Source organism: Nannobrachium achirus, assembly GCF_963921795.1.
Source record: "Nannobrachium achirus genome assembly, chromosome: 2".
Taxonomy (NCBI): domain Eukaryota; kingdom Metazoa; phylum Chordata; class Actinopteri; order Myctophiformes; family Myctophidae; genus Nannobrachium; species Nannobrachium achirus.
Window position 1 is genome coordinate 65,296,830 of NC_137811.1, and position 23,348 is coordinate 65,320,177.

At 44.4% G+C, this 23,348-nt stretch overlaps 1 protein-coding gene across 1 annotated transcript; it reads left to right on the plus strand.

Moving 5' to 3' along the window:
• Nucleotides 1-14,442: 14,442 nt before the first annotated feature.
• kcnj14 (potassium inwardly rectifying channel subfamily J member 14) lies at nucleotides 14,443-23,264 on the plus strand (the record flags this gene model as incomplete). The annotated part of the gene is made up of 3 exons (XM_080743537.1): nucleotides 14,443-15,549; nucleotides 21,445-21,762; nucleotides 23,022-23,264. The coding sequence occupies 3 exons, from the start codon at nucleotides 14,443-14,445 to the stop codon at nucleotides 23,262-23,264; spliced, it is 1,668 nt and encodes a 555-aa protein (XP_080599663.1).
• Nucleotides 23,265-23,348: the final 84 nt, after the last annotated feature.

A 23,348-nucleotide genomic window follows, 5' to 3' on the forward strand; every position in this document is an offset into this window, starting at 1 on the left:
CGTCATACAGTTTGTGTAGCTCAAGGGTCTTCAACAGGGGGTCCGGGACCCCCAGGGGGTCCTCAGAGTTACTACAGGGGGTCCTCCAAATCTTTGCGTGATAGAAACCTTTTTTCTCCTTTTTTATATTAACCATTTGTATCCTAGTGTCCATATTCTGAGAACTTTAGACAAAAATAGCAGCTCTACAAGCTCACAACCCCTCGCGCTGCGAGGCCTTGTGAGCTTGTAGATCGGCTATTTTCTGCAAAGAATTTTGGTGTAGAGGGGATAAAGAGCAGACTAAGTACAGAGTGAAAGGTCAAGTTTATTTAAGCATATTTTTTATCCACTGGATTTGAGGGGTAACAAGGAGGAACATGTTCCCTCACCTATTTGACTGGATCCAGCACCTATTTTATTGGATCCGGTGGATCCGGCATCTATTTGATTGGATCCGGGACTTCCCTGTCAATCAAGATAGTGCTATTTGGTCATTTATGTTTTCACCCTTCCAAATAGAGACCTTTTTGGCTGCAGCATTTTTCTTTACTTTATATTTTCATGTTTTTGTTAAATTTCTTGTAATTGTTCTGATGTGGTGCTTCATAGCTAGGTCACAGTGACACACAATAGACAATGGTTTCATAGAATTTTTTGTTAACAATATATGCCGTTATTGAGATTGATCATTCCAAATTGATAGATTGACTAGTGTTCTGATGGGCCACATGCGCTGCAAATGTTATATTTGGTGCGTAAATTAAGAAAGAAATACATAAAAACTGTCGCATGCTCGACAGTTATGCGTGCAGCCGGGGATCTGGCACCTATTCACTGATAAATGAAGCACTGACTGGACTTATTCTGTGACATTGAAATCACATTCCCTGTGAACCTTAATCTCACTACATGACACCTTAATGCGGCGCTGTAATCTCGATGAGCAAAAGAAAGGTGGTGTGGGGGGGGGGGGGGGGTGACAGAATGTGAGAGAGAGGTGATGTGAAACAAGAGACCTAGTCGGGGGCCTTAGGGAGATAGAATGGTCATTTCATGCTAATCAGTCTAAAAGCGCCAAATTTTGCACAGATGTAGCCCAGTGCATGCTCTAATGATTTAGCTAGGGCGCCCGAGTTTGCGATCTTTGGGGTCGCCACAGCGGCAAAATCAATTTGGGCTCCCATCGACTTTCTAAAATACCTAGAAAAACATTTTTTTCAGGGTATTTAAGTAGGATGTGAGGGGTCTAACTAGGGGTTTGTCATGATGCTGAATCCATTGCAATCATGTGTTTTGCACAAAAAAAACGTTCCTTGGGCTACAAATGGCCCCAGAAAACGATGGTTTAGTGATGAAAAGTGATGAGTCATCACTTTTCACAGTTTTGTGGGCCTTTTCTGGGGCTCCCATTAGCCAATGTTAATATTTTCTTGAGTTCCCAGCTCTCCCATAATGCTGTGTAGTCGGTAGGGAAGCTGTCTTGTAATCAGACTAGAGGTTCGCGGCCTTCGGCCGCTCACATCTAGAGTCCACGCCCGCTTCTTAAAACTATATGCAAAGAAATGCAAAGATGTAAAAGTCAAAGTGAGCACAAAACACACACACACACGCGCGCGCGCGTTTGCAAGAGAGAAAATAGGGAGAGAGAGACGATGTAGAGAGAGAGGGGAGGGAGAGGGAGGGGGAGAGACAGGGACGCCAACGACGCAGCGAATAACATTACTTTTGTGCTTTTACTCGAGTACATTTTGCTGTTGCCGTTGGTGTTATAGACACACACACACAGGAGGGAGGGAGAGAGAGAGGGGAGAGGGGGGGAGGGGGAGAGAGTGGCACGACGACGGCGATGAGTTATAAGCAAAGAAATGCAAAGATGTAAAAGTCAAAGTGAGCACAAAACACACACACACGCGCGTTGCCAAGAGAGAAAATAGGGAGAGAGAGACGATGTAGAGAGAGAGGGGAGAGAGAGGGAGGGGGAGAGACAGGGACGCCAACGACGCAGCGAATAACATTACTTTTGTGCTTTTACTCGAGTACATTTTACTCGAGTACATTTTAGAGAGCAGATACGGCCGTAGGGTGGTAGCGCTTTTTGTACAGAAAGAAATTGCCAGTACCTTTTTGTGCTGTAGTGGGGCTGATGGTCGTCATTGTCACTGGAGGAAAAAATAGGTGTTGATGCTCTTGTTGTTGTGGGACTCTGCTGTAACGTTCCGTCTGTGCTGTGGAAGTGTTGCGGGGTCCTAGCCAGTGGCGTCAGTTCAGAAAAAGCTAAGGTATGGCAACATGACTGGTGTGCGCGTGCAAGACAGCAGTCATGGTTTAGAACTAACTTTTATCTTGTAATAATAATTTACAGGCATGATACATTTATTTTAAGAAGAAGTAGCTCTACATATAATATATAATTATATATAGGCCTACCTATAATATAATGCTAATACCTTGTTAATATTTTTTCAACAGTTAGACAAAGAGACATTCATGGATTTATATACCTTGTTAATATGTTTATATTTTTACAACAGATAGACAAAGAGACATTCATGGATTTATATACCTTGTTAATATTTTTTACAACAGATAGACAAAGAGACATTCATGGAAAGAGACATTCATGGATTTATATTTAGAGACATTCATGGATTTATATGTAGAACTAACGTTTATCTTCCCCCCTGGACCCCCTGGACCCAGGGTATGGTATATAGCTGCATACCCCTGCCATACCCAAGTGACGCCCCTGTCGTGCTTGAGCGGACGGCAGAGTTATGGGCGGTATTTTTCCGTACGTTCTCCCTAACCCGTACGTTCTTCTCCCTACCGTTGAGTTGAAGTAGAGTTGGAGTGGATGCAGAGTGGGCGTGAAAATGGGCTTGGAAGTGGGATGCGGCTTTAAGCCAGTTGTAAATATAAGATGGTCAACGGTTTGCCTCCCAGCCCTGGTCTATGTGTCAAAGTGTCCTTGAGCAAGACACTTCACGCCTCAATGCAGAGCTCCCACCCGAGAGCAATAGTTAAAGCACAAAATATTGCTTAATTGCTTATGCTTAATGATATCACATGGATAAATTGGTTTGAGCCTTATAGTTGCTTTATATAGGTTAGTTTTATAGACATGAGAACTGGACTGAAATGTTTTGGCATCAGTTTCGACAATAAATCTGCTCAGTGCTCAGGAGGCACGTTTGAAACTCTTTCACTCCATTTCTTATTTGTAATTTTATATTCTTGAAATGGGCGGTTATAGCTTCATATATAGGCCTACCACTATTTATGGGTTTAATTGCAGTTTTATAAACAAAATGTTGTCGGGTAAAAGGGATACTTGGATTCACAAATCAGGGAAAGGGGGTACTCAAGCCAAAAAAGATTTAGAAACACTGCCCTAGAAGACAGGAAAAAAACATATCTGCCTTTTATAGTGCCACCAGGTGGCCGCCTTATATGAAACACATTTTATATTACTCCTTCAGATTTAAAAAATAATCGGTCGCAAATCGGAACATGTGATCAAGATGGATCTGTTTGATTTGTCATATTATCCATCCTGATTGGCTAAGATTGACATCTAAAGCAGGGGTCTTCAACAGGGAGTTACTACAGGGGGTCCTTCAAATCTTTGTGTGATAGAAACCTTTTTTCTCCTTTTTTATATTAACCACTTGAACCCTGGAGTCCATATTCTGGGAACTTTAGCCAAAAATAGCAGATCTACAAGCTCACAAAGCCTCGCAGCGCAAGGCGTTGTGAGCTTGTAGATCGGCTATTTTCGGCAAAGAGGTTTGGTGTAGAGGGTAAAAAGAGCACACTAAGTACAGAGTGAAAGGTCAAGTTTATTAAAGTACACTACATTAGTTCCACTGTTCCAAACCGTAACCGACTGATTGATACATCATTCGGCTGCCGTGTTAAGTGGTCAGATGTGTGGGCCGCGAACGCTTTCGTGATTTACAAGTGGGCCCTGATGCTGCAGAAAAGGTTGGGAATTTCTGTGATAGCTCATAAAGATCACATCCTCGCCAGACATGCCCTGACGAAGACCAATAGGTCGAAACGTGTTGGCTTTTTAACATTTTTGTGATGAATAAAGTACCTTGATTTTGCGCTCGCTCCTCTTTCACTTTTTGATTGCTCCGATCGCTCCTAAAAAGCACCTACCGTATAGGGATGGGACGATATGAAAATGCCATATCACGACAAAACCCATTATCTTGGGGCGGAACATTTGCCAAAAAATAGCCGATCTACAAGCTCGTGTCGTATGATCTCGCATCGCTATTTATTGGCAAAGACATTTGATAGAGAGTGAAAAAAAAATGTATCAAGTACCTACAGTATATTATAAGTACCTTTTACCAATTATAGAGGGTTTAAGTGGTACCGGATATGCAGCTCGGCAAATAAAAGGTCAATTGATCCCAGTGCATGACAGAGGACGATATCATGATGAATTAAATCTCCATGATACGATTATCGTGAGTGTTTTTTTATCACGATAAAATCGGCCCATCCCTACTACCGTACGTTTTTTTACTCAACTTGTACCTCCGCTGAGCACCTAGTTATTCTCTCTTTTAGTCACTGAGCATGATGGGAGATCACAAGCAGTGTTCCTCAGAGAGTATGTCTGACCTTGGCCTCTCTACTGTACTGTACTGTGGTGTACAGTACTTCCTGTCCTGTCTGTGGACCTCATACTGCAAGCAGGCTTCCAGCCTGTCAGACCCTGCTATCTATCTCTGTGATTGGACTGGAGTGGTTGCTGGACAGCTGATGACAGTGGCTGGGGTGAGGAAGGCGAGAGAGTGTGAGTCTGCATGTGCACGCGTGTGTGTGTGTGTACGACGTGTATGTGTGCGCGCACATACATATGCCCATGAGGGCAGTGAGAGCATTATGTGTCTTTATGTAGGCTCAATAGGCTGCGTATACTGTACAGCATGTGCGCATATAGTATGCATGTGTGTGTGTTTGTGTGTTTGTTCAGGCTTGTAAGAAGATATGCATCCATATGTGTGCAGGTTTTATGTGACTATGTTTAGGCCAATGGGCGTCTGTCTGTGTATCTGTGAGAACATACGCAACTTATGGTTGCAGATTATTTAGATCCTGCATGTGTGTGTGTGTGTGTGTGTGTGTGTGTGTGTGTGTGTGTGTGTGTGTGTGTGTGTGTGTGTGTGTGTGTGTGTGTGTTTGCGCGCGCGCTTGCAAAGACATGCACACGCTTGTGTATTAATGTGTACAGTAGGCTGTGTGAGTTTAGTCTTATCGTGGTGAGGTGGCAGATGGTTGAAATGTCTACTCTTGTGAGGACCAGCAGCACTGCATGGGCTGCGTGGGAAAATGTCTGTCTTCACACTTTCATGACCCTCTGGACACTGTCACATTCACAGCACCTTGTATGATAAAGATTGAGAGCTCTGCACGCGCCTGTGTAAAACACCAAACAACACACAGGCACTATGGTTGTCTCAATACACAGCAAGCTTCAGTAAATGTAGTTGATATTGGGCTGTATTATTAATGATACAAGGTCAGGTTGGGCCAGAAATGTTTGGAATTCGCCAATCAGGATGGAATATGAAAAATCTGAAGGATCAGTCTCGATCACTTGTGTTCAAAATGTGTTCAAAATGAGCCACTCCTGCAAACTTTAGATCAGGGGTCTTCAATGTTTTCTGGCCAAGGACCCCTTAGCAGAGAGAGAGAGATGAAACAGGGACCCCCAGATTCCATATAGTTTCATTCATCGTTTGACAGCACAATCATCAGTGTATTTTGGATTCATGTCAATTTGTGTTATGAGATATGTAACCACTTGAACCGTCAATACTTAAGATCCTGTTTAACAAGATACACCACACACCACAATATGATGGATCAATACTTTGGCCCTGTCCGTCCGTCCGTCCGTCCGTCCGTCCGTCCGTCCGTCCGTCCAACACTTTGGTCCCAAACAGGATATCTTAAAAATGACTGGCTGGATTGCCATGGAATTTGCTGTGCAATCCCCATATACTGATATTGGTGACCTCATGGCCTTTCCTCTAGCACCACCTGTGGGCCAAGAATTCCGCTTGCACACAAGATATCTCAAAATCTATTTGGTAGATTGCCATAGACCAGGGTTCTTCCTGTCTTCAACAGGGGGTCCGGGACCCATAGGGGGTCCTCAGAGCTACAACAGGGGGTCCTCCAAATCTTTGTGTGATAGAAACTTTATTAACCACTTGAACCATATTCTGAGAACTTTAGCCAGAAAATAGCCGATCTACTTGTAGATCGGCTATTTTGCTGTAGAGGGGGAAAAAAGAGCAGCCTAGTACAGAGTGAAAGGGTCAAGTTTATTAAGTATTGACGGTCCAAGTGGTTAAATATCTGAAAACACAAATTGACATGAATCCAAAATACACTGATGATTGTGCTGTCAAACGATGATACTATATGGAATCTATGAAAAGGTTGGGGGGGTCCCTGCTTCATCTCTCTCTCTCAACTAAGGGGTCCTTGGCCTGAAAACATTGAAGACCCCCGCCATAGACGTTTAACTTTGGAGCAGCACGTCTTGAAGCCGCTAGCTAGGCTTTTTAGTCATCGTTCTCACATAATTTAATTCCACTTCAATTAACTACTCAGTACATCAGTACTAGATTTACTGAAATAGAAGTTTCAGATAATTCATATGAATCACAGTTAATGCTATGAAATCTTGATGTGATGTGTGTAGTATTTATTTCGGTTTTATATGTGCATTCAGTGAATCTACTCTAATAACTCTATTTACGTTTGTAGAGTCTGTTTGTTTGTTCTCACAAAAGTTGTCCTGGTTCGGAGTCCTGACCAATGTGTCTTTAATGAGGGAAAACATTTAAACATAGAGTGCTGTGTCTATGTCATTGGCTGGATAAATATATGATTGAATTCCCTTGTTTTTATGCACACAATGTGTCTCACTGTCTTGGTCTTGACTGTTTTTAAAGGAGCACTTTCCCCATTTTCAACAATATCTTCATATAATAGCCTAGGACTAAATAGTCTCACACTCGCTGTGGACAGCTCCGAAACCTGCCCTACCTGCCTACGTCATCGGTAGGCCGGTTTGGTCATTTCAAACACAAGATTTAAACAGTTTTTTGTTTTTAATGCGAGAACAATGGCTTCTATTATAGCAACTTTACAGGAATAGAAAGCCCACAGTTTCTAGTAACTTGGATTCACCTAGGGATGGGATGATATGAACATTTCATATCACGATTATTGCGACCAAAGTAATCGAAAATTTACGATATTATCGCTATAATCAAAATATCCCCAACATCTATCCTTGGGCGGAACATTTGCCAAAGAGAGATTTGGTAGAGAGTGAAAAAAAGACTGTATCAAGTACGTTATTTCCGGGTCTGTTTTACCAATTATAGAGGGTTTAAGTGGTACCGGATATGCAGCTCGGCAAATAAAAAGGTGAATTGATCCCTGCAGTACATGACAGAGGACGATTTCACCATCGTGAGTGTTTTATATCACGATAAATGATAATATCGATTATCGTCCCATCCCTATTCAACATCCATAATGTCACTGGTAGGTAGGTTTCTGGAGTGAACAAGGACCAGTTATATGAATTGATTGAAAAAGGTTGAAAAAGGCTGAAGTGGTCTTTTGACTGTGGTCACACACACACACACACACATGCATACATTTAGGGCGTGCCTGCCTGTGTGTGTCTGTCTTGCTAAACACTGGACTAATCAGTACCAGATATCTTGCACTTTGAATTCATGATCCACCATTCCACGCTATCCCTCCATATTTGCTGGCTGACTGACATCACCAATGTTATGTCAGAAATCCACGGGACAGCCACGCTATTATTAGACCTTGTTTGTGTTAACCTTCCTCTTGGCAAAGTGACCATGACCAACAAATTGTAATTGTAATAGGTAATTTTAGTATAGTAGGTAATTGTAACGTGTCTCGTGTCTCTTCTCAACCTAAATGTTGCAATGTTGAGCCTTGTGGGAGAAATGTTTTCCCGAAATTAATTTAAACATCAGTGACTTGATGTGCAGAGTAGACTTTATAATCAATGAATGATAGTACTGTATATACTTCCCCTAAACATCAATTACTTGATGCTTAAATATCACTGTAGGAACCTCGCCATCGAACATACTGCCTTGTAAAAGAAAATGTAACAGATTTGATCTTTATCAATGCGACTACTGTTGTCCTGGAGAAGACACTGAGTCTTCACCTATTCAGTCATTGTAAATCCCTTAATAAAGTAGTCCAATGTCTTAAAATATACCGGTAAATGCAACACCACACCACAGTGGCACAAAGACATTCCTATTTCCAGACACTACTTCATTCAAAAGCTGACCTCTGTGTGTGTGTGTGTGTGTGTGTGTGTGTGTGTGTGTGTGTGTGTGTGTGTGTGTGTGTGTGTGTGTGTGTGTGTGTGTGTGTGTGTGTGTGTGTGTGTGTGTGTGTAGATAGATAGATAGATACCTTTATTATCCCAAGGGGGAAATTCAGTGTGTGTGTGTGTGTGTGTGTGTGTGTGTGTGTGTGTGTGTGTGTGTGTGTGTGTGTGTGTGTGTGTGTGTGTGTGTGTGTGTGTGTGTGTGTGTGTGTGTGTGTGTGTGTGTGTACAGTATAGTACTGTATATGTATATGTGATATATACACTCCATCCACAGTTCTTATGTAAAGTATACAGTATAGCGGATTAGCAGAATCAGCGTCAGATTACTGGACACACGTGCGCATCTGTAATCCAAAGCGTTTCTGTCACCGCAGCCGTGGCATTCCCCACTTGGCATGGGGAGATATTGAGCATATACCTAGGTTTCAGGGAGTACATTTGTTTCCTTTTTTTTTCTCCCTACATTTAGAATGGGCAGTTATTCTTTACCACCCGTTTCTCCCCAATGTAGTCATTATTATGCCAATAAACTCCTCCCCACACTCATTTCTGTGTTGTCCCTGCTGTTGTATCCTACTGACTCACCTGCCAGTGAGGAGCCCCCACTACTCGTCCTACTCCTCTCGCCCAACATTCCCTGATGACACGTGCCGCCCCCAGCCCGTAGGTCAGGGTTCCCCAATAGGCGGCCCGCGGGCCATTTGCGGCCCGCGGGGGGCTACTGTCTGGCCCACACCAACCCCAGTAATAATGGTGGTATAAGAGCAGCAACAACACTAGTATATCATTGTTGTCGGCTGGAAATCTCGTATCTCCAAATGTGTACGTTCTTTCGCAAAACATACAAGACCGACGCACAAAAGTAGTGAAAACAGCAGATCTACAAGCACACAACGCCTCGCACCGCGAGGCGTTGTGTGCTTGTAGATCGGCTGTTTTCACTAGTTTAAATAATTTTAAAAATTATAAATTCAAAACGAACGGTTTTGGACATGCAAGATTTTCACCCGCCAATGACGATATCTGAACTGTCGCTGAAGTAGCAGGAACGCTGCCGTCGCCCCCTGTTGTGGCCCTCGGCTTGGTACCCTAGACATAATTCGGCCCTTGGGGAAAACTAATTGGGGAACCCTGCCGTAGGTGTACGTGCAATGACCAATATCACCCTCCCCACCCTGCTTCCCTCCTCTGAACACAGGCCAATTGTGACGCAACACGGTGGATTCCAACCCACAGTCTCCGCGGTGGTGGCCAGGGACTTTACCACTGTGCCACCTGAGCGCTTTCAGGGAGTACTACTTGTCAACCAGTAGGCATCAAGTTTCTCAGTGTAGGGAGTTCACTGCAGATGTGTTAGAGACGCCTAGTTAACACCTGTTAATACAGTATAACGTTATACTGTATTAACATAAAGATTGGTAAAAACCTTTTTATCTTGAATTCCCCCTTTACCCGACAACAACATTTTGCTCATAAAACTGCATAAATAGTGGTAGGCCGATACAATGCTATGATAAACCGCCTATTTCAATAATATAAATTCACAAATAAGAAGTGAAAGAGTTTCAAACTGAGCACTGAGCAGCAGATATTTTCACTGTGGCCAAAACATTTCAGTTCAGATTTCATGTCAATAACTTTAAAACATTCAAACAACTTTCAAGCACATCCCAGTTGCCAGATAGGCTACCATGTAATTTGGGTTATTGGGTCTTTCACAGCAATCGGATGCTGCATGCGTGATTTGAGGCATTTTGTTCCAAAAATGTGTTTTGAAAAGTTGACCCGCTTGTGGCGCTACAACAGGCCAATGTGAGAAGGGTGGCATCTGTTCCTTGACCTAGTGGAAATGTGCGTGCAAACATTTGATTTCTTCTCCCACTTTTCTTGCTTTTCCTGCTTTTTTTCCCTTGCTGCTTTTTTGCTTTACTACTTTTTCCTGGCTTGGCCACTTTATCGCTGCTTGCAGCTATATTTTTAATTACATTTGGAATTAACCAGGCATTGAAAATTAACTCATTTTCTCCACCTCTTTCTCTTTTCAGAAATCCGTGATTACACCTGGCTGAACTTTTCACTTCACAGCACAAGGGCACCGTTTAAAGTGTAGGTGATATTTGATTCCATTATGCAGTGCTTGTGGCAAAGCGGCCTTGTAGAATTGTGCAACTGTATGGGTGATGCCTATACTTGTGCACAAGACACTAGTTTGGCACGTCGACAGAGTGCAGTTCTAGTTATAATTAAGAACTGAAGTAGTCATTACTTGCACTGACAACTCACTACCACTGTACAATACATCACCAAAGCATAATTTTCAACCCCTTCATCACTGATGATGCAAAATGCATCACTAGTCATGCTGAAATACTAAAATATCTCAAAACACAGATTGAACACAAAAAATAACTTATGTCCCATACAACATTAAAATAAGATCTGGTTGTCCCAGAGGTGAACTGGGCCTTTAACCACTTGAACCCCAGCATCCATTATGCTGGGGTGGAACATTAGCCAAAAATAACCCATCTACAATTAGGCTCAGCTTTTGTTTGCGCAGAGATTTGGTGTAGATGGAAAAGGGTACAAAGCCAACTGAGTTCCAATTTACAAAGTCTAGAGGGTTTAATTAGTGTGATTGCTATTGCCAACTAGGGCATTAACGAAAAAGTTGGGAAAAAACCCTTGTTTTTATTTTTTATATCATTATTTTTGCTCCATGTGTGCGTCTGTACAGCATTCAAGCAGTAGGATTGCTTATTAGCGAGTTTAAGCTAGATGGTTTTCAATACGGCAACGCCAGGCGGACTACGGCTGCTATGACGTAATCGCCGTAGCGATCAAAATGGTTAAGCAAAGCCTCGGCGGCGACGGGTTCCCACCCCTTTCACTGAACGCTTTGGTTCCCATGGCGACGCGTACACGCAGCAGACGGAGTAGGCGCTACGTGGGAAGGGACCTTCTGCCGTAGTAGAGGCGGCTGCGGCGACGGCAGGTTGATCTATCGAGCGCGGATCATTTCCGATTACCGTTGTCATCTGCCGTTGCCGTAGCGAGCTTAAACTCGCTATTGTCAAGAACGGAATGATCCAATATTACAGTGCTACATTACATTTGGTATAACATGGTTCTATTGTGAAAATAGCAGATCTACATGCTCACAACGCCTCGCGATGCGAGCATGTAGATCGGCTATTTTCACAATTTCTGCCTCTATATATTTGGCACTTTAGAAATGTGAAGATACCCTCTATATACTTAAACTTTATGTTGGTTTGTTTACAGTTGACTGAGAAAACAATGTTGCACGTTAAGTTAATCATCTGGGGACCCCCCAAAATATTTGGTGGGTCGTTTGTGATGTGATGACATCATCAAATAATAAAGTCGACTTCAACTCAACTTTTTACTGAGTCGAGTCGACTTTACAAGTCGTTAATGCCCTATTGCCAACACACTAGGTCAGAGAACCTTTATGCCAGCTAAAGTAAACCTGTTTTTTGTTCATCTTTTTACTGGGTTTTCTGGGTTGAAAATAGTTAACTGAAGTTAACTGAATTAATTTCCCAGTGGATTCCTCGCAACTCGCGTCAATGCAACCACACTTGCAATTTCCCAGAATTACACTCATTTACTGATTTCATGCCATTTGCTTCCATAGAGCAACAACATTGTGGATGAAGAGGAAGCGACCAGACACAGATGAACGGACTCCGTGACTTCCTGCCGGGTGATGACTTCCTCTTCCCAGAGGAAACAGCTCTTCTTCCTTCCTGTGACCATGCATGAGGAGAAGTGAAGATGAATCCCTACGTCACTTCTCATTTTAGGAGGGATCTCTTTCCTCATTTTCACTTGTTGTAGGCGTTATCTTTTTCTAGCCCCTCGGTCACTGCGACTGTGACAACGTACGGCTCCCACGTGTCAACGTCTAAACCCAGAACATTAGTTTTTGTCAGTGTATTGTGGTTCTTGTGATGCTGTAAATGACTTGGTACTCAGTCTGGGTCAGTGTTCGGTTGTATCCACTTCCAAGACGCTGGGTTTCTCAGACAGTATATTTTTGACAGCATTCCGTTGCAGACAGAAAGTAAACCCCGAAGATCGCAAGCAGACTGATTTCTTTTTTCAAGCTTGTCTGATGTTCTCTTGGACAAAAGCTTTTGCGCCATCAATTATTTGATAGATTAATTTCACTGTCAAAGAATTTTGCATGCACATATTTTTCTCAGAACTATATTACCAAGGTGTTTTCCATCTCTTCTTGCTCTTCTGCGAGGGACATTTCTCCAATGTTCTCAGGTTCCCCGGTCTGAGTGTGAGAATGAGATCCCATCCCATTTGGTTTCCTTTCTGCTAAAATCTCGAGCTCTTCTCAGTCGTGGACTAGACATGAGCCCTCTCCTCCGACCCCGTACAGAATACCATGGAGGTCATCCTCAGGTGACTCGTGCACTTTCCTGCGACCTCAGTCAATCTAATACTATAACCATCCATGAGTTTTACTGAACGCATGCATATCAGGAACACACTGTTGACCAACGTCAGGCATATACCAGATCAGCTTTTCCACATTTCTCTCCCTCTAACACAGTCTCCTGTCTCTCTGCTTCACTCCTTTTCGCTCTTATGTTTTTTTTGCCTCCCTTCTCGTGCTCTGTCAGGCATAGGGGATTTCTCAGCTGCAGCTGTAATGGAGGATAATTCTGCCGTGGTAGAGAGAGATGTGTACTTTTCCACAAAGGTAATCCATAGTTACGTTTCATCTGACGTTGGAGTGTAGGGCTTTGATTGCTGACAGCAGCAGTCCATATAATCCACTCAAACAATCAGTATATATCAAATGCCTTTTCTGAATTGACCATGGCCACGGCACAGATAGACCAACCCCCAGGTACAGAATGTGCAATTGTCAAAGCGGTGACTTGAGGAATCCAGCTGTCAGGCAAAGGTAAAGATGGCAAAGTGAGCTGGGAGCCTTTTGTCAAGCAATGGAACTTTTCTTAAGACCACAGGAACAGGTACAAAGTTGAAATACATTTAGTGTGTCTGCACATTTACACAAGCTGCGGGGAGTCCATATTCAGTGTTTGACCACCAGGAACAAAAGCATGTATGACATAAAGTAATGTATTCTTTTGTTTGTCTCCTCATGATCCTACCACGGGGTTTTGAAGCTGTGAAGAGCTTGGATCGTAAGAAAGAGCATGTTCTTTTTGCTCAATATAGACTGCATGGTAGAAATAAATATCCTAGGTTTGACTGAAGCCTACCACAACCTGTCCTCATCTACCCTCTTTATTTGCATGTTACACGGGAATAATTTGTTGGTACAAAGTATTTTGTAATAATAGGTCCTCAAACTACCCTGACCTGTACTCTTTTTTTATTTTATTTTATTTGTATTGCCATTTAGTTTTCTTTAGAAATGGTGTAGTCTGCCCAAGGTTTTCCCTCATTTGTTGTAAACGGAGAGACTCTTATTGCATGCCTACTGTAGTCATAGTCCCTCTTGTCCAACTCACAATGTCTGCAATCCTAGGGTCACAACCTTTAACCCCTTGGGCCATGGTTGAGTGACTTAAACACTGAGAGAGTTTGTACACAACAGTGTGTATATGGACTTGTAAGGACACTGATGTTTTTATGATTACGACTTTGGACGTGCTCCAAAAAAGCAATCTGTACCTGAAAAGGAAAGGCCGCCCACAGATACAACTTCACCACCAAGTGACTGAACCATGGCGATGGACGGGTTTATCTTGTGCTCACAGCAGGTGCCGTTTATGGTTTTGCACACATCTCTGCAGAGGGACGCTCCTTCACCGTAAACAGTGGACACGCGTTCTTATCAGCGCTGCACACATCTTGTATCATTCGTTCTATCAAAGTACTGTGGAACTCAACAGTGAACTCCATCTCAGGCATCTACAGTAATATCAGACATCATTTTGTTAATTTTGAAAGACTGTGGCGAATAGCTGCACCTTGTTCCTTTTCTGTTGGGAGAATACGTGTTGTGTGCAATGGGAGCGGCGCGCGTGAAGCGCCGCTTCAGCGCAGTGGTAGATGGGCCGGTGGACGAGGAGGAGGTCATGAGGCTGGCGCAGAGCGCTGCGGACACGGCCAGAGCGGGGGGGAGCCCCAACGGTTTGGGCAGTCCGACCAGCCCCTCCCCGACCCACACCCGCAACGGCATCGCTGCCCTTGCCGCCCTCGCCCTGCAGGGCAACGGCAACAACGCGCAGAGGCACAGCGCCACCATGGGAGAGCTGGTCGAGGATGGCAGAGGAAGAGAGGGCGGGGTTAGAGGAGGAGGAGGTGGAGGAGTTTGCTCGGGGCTACAGAGGGGTTCGAGGGGCGAAGGCGCGGTAGTGCGAGGGGACGGGCGTACGTCTGACCAGGACTCGCTGTCGTCGCCCTCCTGCTCCTGGCGCCGCCACCCCTCCTGCTCCTCCGCCGCCCGGCGCCACCCCAGGTGCCGCCACAGCCGCCGGCCCCGGAAACGCTTTGTGGGCAAGGACGGACGCTGCAACGTCACCTTCGTCAACATGAGCGAGAGGGGCCAGCGGTACCTCAGTGACCTCTTCACCACCTGTGTGGACATCCGCTGGCGCTGGATGCTCATCATCTTCACCCTCTCCTTCCTCCTCTCCTGGCTGCTCTTTGGCTTTGCCTTCTGGCTCATTGCCTCCGCGCACGGGGACCTCTCCGTCCGCCTCTCCCCCGGCGCCCCCTCAGGGGAGGACGCAGCAGGGGGGGAGTCGGACGGCGAGGCGCCGGCGGGTGTGGAGCCGTGCTTCCTCCAGGTCAACAGCTTCATGGCGGCCTTCCTCTTCTCCCTGGAGACGCAGACCTCCATCGGTTACGGCTTCCGCAGCGTGACCGAGGAGTGCCCCCTGGCGGTGCTGGCGGTCGTCTTGCAGTGCATCGTGGGCTGCATCATCGACGCCTTCATCATCGGGGCGGTTATGGCAAAGATCGCCAAGCCCAAGAAGCGCAACGAGACGCTGGTGTTCTCCGACACGGCCGTCGTGACGCTGAGGGACGGCAAGCTCTGCATGATGTGGAGGGTCGGCAACCTGCGCAAGAGTCACCTGGTAGAGGCTCACGTCCGAGCACAGCTGCTGAAGGTAAGACAGAGGAGGTTTGTTTTTGTTAGAAGAACGCAAATGCAGAGCAAGCAGGCAGTTGAGCAAGATTAACAACAAACTAAGCTTTCCTGCGGCTTCCACAAATACAGTGTGCATGGATAGGTGCAAAACACGCGAGAAAGAAACGGGCATTAACAGGTCACAAGGCACACTAGAGCAGGCCAAGGATCCCTTAGTCGAGAGAGAGATGAAGCAGGGACCCCAGATACCATAGTTTAGTTTCATTGTTTGACAGCACGATCATCAGTGTATTTTGAGTTAATCTAAATTTGTGGGTGCCATGGCATTGTTCCGAAGGTTCATTAGTCCGAAGGTTCATTAGTCCGAATGTGTTGTGTTTCTAGATATTTAACCACTTAAACCATCAATACTTAATAAACTTGACCTTTCACTCTGTACTTAGTCTTCTCTTTTTCCCCTCTACACCAAACCTCTTTGCTGAAACGCACTGCAAGGCGTTGTGAGCTTGTACATCTGCTATTTTTGGCTAAAGTTCCCAGAATATGGATGCTATAGGGTTCAAGTGGCTAAAATAAAAAAAGGAGAAGAAAAGTTTCTATCACACAAAGATTTGGAAGACCCCCTGCAGTAACTCTGAGGACCCCCTAGGGGTCCCGGACCCCCTGTTGAAGACCCCTGCACTAGAGCTAACTGAACAATAAACAGGTGGGGCTGATTACAGCGACCAGAGAACATCTGGTGGATAGGTAGGGAGGCACAGGACAGGGTCACATCTGGTGGACAAGTATAGGAGGACAGGGCAGGCAGAGTGACAAATGGACACACAGGACAAGGTGACCTCTAGTGGACAGGTAGGGAAGCACAGGAGGACACCCCAGAAAGTATTGTGATATACAGTACGAGGGGTCTTCAACAGGGGGTCCAGGACCCCTAGGGGGTCCTCAGAGTTACTGCAGGGGGTCCTCCACATCTTTGTGTGATAGAAACTTTTTTTTCTCCTTTTTTATATTAACCACTTGAACCCTAGTTTTTATATTTGGAGAACTTGCTGCGAGGCGTGGTGAGCTTGTAAATCTGCTATTTTTGGTTAAGAGCTTTGGTGTAGAGGGGGAAAAGAGCAGACTAAGTACAGAGTGAAAGGTCAAGGTTTTTCAAGTATTGACGATTCAAGTGGTTAAATATCTGAAAACACAAATTGACATGATTCCAAAATACACTGATGATTGGGCTGTCAAAAGATGAAACTACTGTATATGGAATCTATGAAAAAGTTGTGGGGGTCCCTGCTTCATCTCTCTCTCTCAACTAAGGGGTCCTTGGCCTGAAAACGTTGAAGACCCCTGTGATATACAATGAAAAGACCAGAGTTTCCTTTTCATGACATAACCAGGGCATGTTCACACTAATTCTGTTCTCTTCTGTTCACATCTTTGTCAAGTCAAATGTGCGGTTTAGGCAGGGTTTGTATTAACTGTCTCCAAAACGGACACAAGAAGAAGAGAAATGCTTTCTGAACACTTGAAACATTTCATTTAATGTGCTTCTCTTTCAGTCAATAGACCTTGAAAAAAGGGGATAAAGGATAAAGCATAGAATATCAATGGTTTCTCCGCTAGTAAGATCACTGACCATATCCTCCCAGCAAGCACGGTCAGGGCCTGGACCAATCAGTGACGTCTCGACTGGGGCCAGATCAAGTCAAACCGTGACTAGTCAGATCTGGCCTAGAATATCGCCTGATTTCAACCAACATAAATCCTGCCCACAAAAACAGACGTCCTGGATTAATCAGAGAGGGCCCAATGGAGGCCAGATAAATATCATAACTACGGTAGTCAGATATGTTCCAGAATATAACCTTACAAGGCCCTGGTGTGGTTCCACGTTAGGGGCGTTGTTGTCATACTTTTTAGTTCCTGTCTTTCTCAACTAGTTCAGTATAAAATATCCCATTATGAAGATGAGGTATAGGCAACAACACAATATAGTGTAAGAAATGTTATTCATCATTGCAGGGTTTGCAAAATCACGAGGGCAGCTATTTAGTTCTAGTGGGGTTAAAGAACGTATGAGCGCATGGAGAAAGGAAGTCTCCCTACCAAAGACATGGGTATTGGGTCTGACGTCAGAGACAGAGAGAGCAACACCAGTGCATAACTACTCTTTTAGGACGAGCGAGGTAGAGAGTGAGAAGCGAGGAGCTAAATCGGCTGTGGTTTTGGACAAGGTTGACGCCCCCTCGCAGCTTGGAAGCTACTTTATAGTTTCATGTTGTCGTGTATAGACGTTGGTTTGCACAGTTTTATGACGGTACACTTCGCTGGCACATGGTCAACTAAAAGGATACGTCAAAAAGCTTTTGTGCTTGTTTTGTTTCAATTGGGGTCCTTTGTAACTCATTTAACATAGAATAACAGACCAATAAAACGCAGCAAAAAGAGTTTTGAGCGTAGCAACATTTTCAAAAAAGTGTTTATTTCTTTTATTTACATGTCGCCCACTTCCACAGTGCTTTCTTTTTTTATAGATTTTATTTTATTATTTTATTTTATTTTATTTTTTTATGCCTTTATTTGATAGGATAGTAGACTGACAGGAAATGGGGAGAGAGATGAGGAATGACATGTGGCAAAGGTCGTCCGGATCGGGAATCGAACCAGCGACGCCAGCAGGCATCATAGCCTAGTATGTGGTATGCGCCTTGACCACTGACCAGCGGGCGCCCCTCCACAGTGCTTTCTGTGGAGACGCGCATTTAACATAGAATGACATACAAATAGTTACGCAGTACTATGCAGGAAAAAAGGAGGAAAATACCAACGCAGTGACTGGGGGGCGCATCAACCTTGTCCAAAACCTCAGCTGTGAGAAGGGAAGAGGTAAAAAAAAAAGTTTGCAGACAGAGTAGAGGCAGAAAAAGAGAGCGTGAGAGTGCTGTGAGAAAAAGTGAGAAGGAGAGAAAGTATAGAGAGGGACAGAGGGAGAAGTAAAGAGAGAGTATACCATGGCCATCTGGCTTGTATTCTATATAGGTTGTAGTTAATGAGAGCTTGTTTTATTTTCCCGTCGGGGGCTATAGAAGATTTACCATGGATTAACTTATCCAGGATTCTTTGACTGAGAGCCATTGTCCTTCCTCATCTCCCCTTGTGTGTGTGTGTGTGTGTGTGTGTGTGCGTGTGTGCGTGCGTGCGTGCGTGCGTGCGTGCGTGCATGCGTGCGTGTACAGGGGCGTCACAAGGGGGGGGGGGGGGGGGGAGTGGGACTGAGTTACTAGGGCCCAATACTATATACTTTGGCTATTGAAAAATAGCAGATCTACAAGCTCACAGTGCGGCACCGAGTGCCACGCTGCGAGCTTGTAGATCTGGTATTTTTGAAGTCGTGAAAATGCGTGCAAATCTTTGAATATATGCATTTTTTAAGCGAACATTTGTAACTAAAATTTTGCTGCTGGGGGGTCCCTGGAACTAAATATTTTTAGATGGGGGTCCGTGGCCAAATAACTAACATTTTGCTTATGGGAAACATATGTTTTTCAGAAAATCTCAGAAGGACTTGACATATTCAAGCTTGCAAGGATTTGAAATATTCTGCTATTTTTCAATAGTTAAAGCACCAAATAACGCGTAATAATGCGTTCCCAGTCTAAATGGGTTAAACCCCCTCCACCTATAAAGAACATTCATGGGGGCCCGCAGTGAATCCTTGTACCCAGGGCCCAGAATTTGGTGTGACACCCTGTGCATGCATGTGTCTGCCTGATAGACAGGCTGTTAGGATTCTAGGTGGTCTGGAGGACGCGGTAGTGTATGTGTGTGTATAAACATAGTCACAGACAGACAAACACACGCTTGTGTCAGAGTCATCCCCCAGTTTGCAATCTCTAGAGCCCTGAGAGGTGACCACAGTGGCATCTACAATCCCTGTTAATAACCTGTCCATGGTTCAAAGTTCACCTGGGGCAGAAGGGATTATTTTCGTTCACAGAAATACAATATTCTATTGCTGGGGTTAGGTGGGAGATTGAAAAATAAAAGAGGTTGGGTCAATGATAATTCTGCACATGGGGAAACTGCTGGTGTGTCCACATTTAGCAGGGGAGGCCTAATATAGTGGTCAGATATTAACCAGTTGAGCCCCATATTCTTCATTATACGACAAATACCGTAGTGAAAATAGATATACAAGCTCAAAACAAATGACATCATGACGCGTTGTGAGCTTGTTAGATGGGCTACTTGCTTATAATTACATGCCCAAAATAGGGACAGCGGGTTGTTACGTTTTGTGGTTGAGATCTCCTGGGGAATTTGGCTAATTCATTTGAATGTTGATGTACACAATGTCTGCCAATTTTAGCGGACAAACTTCAAATTCATAATACAGTTGCTGTGTTTTGTGAGAAAGTAACTCCAATGTCAGGCAGGCAAGTATCAGATGGGTCCATATTGCCAAGCTGTGAGATATAGGTGGTGTAGTTTGTTTGTTTCTTCAACATGGGTGTCTTTATCAACTACCATTTCTATCAATTTTCATTACTGAGACAAACAGTAGGACACTAAGAGGGAGACGTTGTAGGAGAGACAGACAAAAAAAGCAGAAAATTCTGGAGAGAATTTTGGACAAATATCACAAAACTGCTGTAAAAACTTGAACGCACTAGGGCATTAACGAAAAAGTCGACAAGTCGACTCAGTCGACTTCATTACACAAGTCGACTGCCACCAGAGAAAATCGAAGTAAAAAAATTAAATAAAGATCTATTGTGGAAATAGCAGATCTACAAGATCGGCTATTTTCACAATTTCTGCCTCTATATATTTGACAATTTGGACAATGTTTAATTTGCCATTTTAGAGGTATTAAAAAGTCCTTAAATTGTTTACAGTTGAGTGAGAAAACAATGTTGCACATCAAGTTAATCGTCTGGTGTGAGGTGATGACGTCATCAAACGATAAAGTCGACTTCAACTCAACTTTTTACTGAGTCGAGTCGACTTGCAAAAATCACAAGTCGTTAATGCCCTAGAATGCACCTGTCGTGTATAATAGCATCTCTGTTGGCTCAGAAAGTAGACACTGACCTCTCTTTATTTTGAGGTAGTAAACTGACATCATGTCACTGACACATTCTCCCGTCTCTCTTTCTTCCGTCCCCATCTCTCTTTCCCTCATGTTTAATCCTCCTTCCTCTATGTGTCTGCACCTCCCACCTCCCACCCATCTCTTCCTTCCTACCTCTTTCCTGTCTGACTCTTTGTCTTCCTATCGGGCCGACTGTCTAATCTCTCGTTCTCTGTCCTTGTCCCCATCCCTACATACTGTATCCAGGGGTGTTGCACCGAATTCTGGGCCCTGGGTGCAAGGATTCCCTAATGGCCCCCCATGAATGTTCTTCATAGGGCCAGGGGGTTTAACCGATTTAGACTGGGAACGCATTATTACGCATTATTTTTTGCTTTAACTATTGAAAAATAGCAGATATACAAGCTCACAGCACGGCACCGAGTGCCGCACTGCCAGCTTGTAAGATCTGCTAGATCTTGTAGATCTGCTATTTTGAAGTCTTTTGAATAGATGTTTCTATGTCAGTGGTGCTCAAACTCCTTCATGTGAAGGACCCCCAAAACGATATGTATTTATTTGGCCACGGACCCCCATCTCAAAATATTTTGTTCCAGGGACCCCCCCAGAAGCAAATTTTTAGTCATAAATGTTGTAAAATACATAAATCCAAAGATTTGCACACATGTTCACGACTTTTCAGAGTGCCGCGCTGCCAGCTTGTAGATCTGCTATTTTCCAATAGCTAAAGTATGAAATAATTAGGGCCCTCCACCTATAGGGCCCCGGTAACTCAGTCCCACTTGACGCCCCTGACTGTATCTCTCCGTCCTCTTCGACTTTCAGCCGAGGGTCACCCCAGAGGGGGAGTTCCTGCCTCTGGACAACATGGACCTCAACGTGGGCTTCGACACGGGCACGGACCGCATCTTCCTGGTGTCTCCCATCACCATCGTCCACGAGATCGACGACGAGTCGCCCTTCTTCGAGATGGACCGCAAGACGCTGGAGGGCGACAGCGAGCTGGAGGTGGTGGTCATCCTGGAGGGCATGGTGGAGGCCACCGCCATGACCACCCAATGCCGCAGCTCCTACCTGGCCCCCGAGATCCTCTGGGGACGCCGCTTCGAACCCGTGCTCTTTGAGCGGAAAGACTGCTACCAGGTAGAGGTGGCAGGCAGTCTGTAGTTAAAGTTGCTACGGTATTTTTTTATTTTATTATATTCAGACGGCTAAGCATGCATCCTAAAGAAATGTTGTCTCTGTGACACTTCCTGGGGCCACAATCTGCCTCCAAAACTATTATTTTTATCTCTAAGAAGTTCTGTCATTGGTCGCTAGACAGATAGCCTGTCCTGTCAGAGTCCAATCAGGACCGCCTCTTGTTCGGATTGGTTAGACCTGTCTGTCAATCCTTTTAGCCCCGGGTCAGCTGGTTCATGCACCAATGAGCTGCTAGTGACAGAGCTTCTTACAGATAAAATAATCGTTTTGGAGGCAGACTGCGGCTCCTAGAAGCGCCACAGAGACTAGATTTCTTTCGGGAGCATTGTTAGCCGCCTGAATATTATAAAATAAAAACTACAAATTAAAATAAGCAATTGCCCTTTTCCTTCTTATGTCAGCAGAAAACTACATATAGCTACTTTAAAGGGATATTTCACTTTAAAAACATTTTTGGTGTCATTGTATCATCTACTCAGGCTTTTGTGAACACAACAGACAGGTTTTAGTTTTAACTTGATTCAGTATTTAGATATTTGATATTCATTTTAACAAACAAACACCTATCCTTGGTTCTAGTGACTGATATTGTCCTTCTAATACATGAGGGGGCCGTACCTTTTCAATTACTCTTTTAATTAATTGTATTTAAAAAAGTAAAAATGTATTGAAAAAAGGGCACCTCAGGTATTAGGACAATATCAGTCCCTAGTTTTGAGTGACAAAACAATGTTGCACATTAAGTTAATCATCTGGGAACCCCCCAAAATAATGTGGGGTCCCGACCCACAGGTTGAGAACCACTGATTTAAATGAGCATTACAACCAGGAATGCACTCAAGCTGATCCACTGATCCTCTAAGGGAAATTGTCACTACAATTATCAACAGTAAACAAACCAACATAAGTGTATAGATAGAGGTATCTGCACATTGTCAATTTAAGGACTTTTTAATTCCTCTAAATTAAAAACAAATTAAACATTGGCCAAATTGTCAAATATTAGAGGCAGAAATTGTGAAAATAGTCGATCTACAAGCATGTAGATCTGCTATTATCACAATAGAACTATGTTATACAAAATATAATGCCTCGACTCTTAGCGCTCGTCAGTTAAAATATGATTATTTTAGAGGTCGGTTGAGAACCACAGATTTACGGTAAATGGCCAGCATCTCATCCCGTCCTTTCCTCTATAGGTGGACTACGCGTTCTTCCATCGAACGTACGAGATCCCCGGCCATCCGTCATGCAGCGCCAAGGAGCTGGCCGAGCGCGAGTACATAGCGGGCTCACCCTCGTCGTTCTGCTACGAGAACGAAGTGGCCCTGCAGCTCGCGTCCCCCAACGATGACCCCAACCCCGACGACGACAACAACCCCCAGCAACCCTCACCCCCGACCCGACGCCCCTCGCTCTCTGAACACCCCCACACCAACTGACCTGGGGGAGAAACAGAGACGGGGGGGCCACTGCCTGGGGACATAATGCCCCCCAATGGGTTTCAGAGCGAAGTAAGGTACACA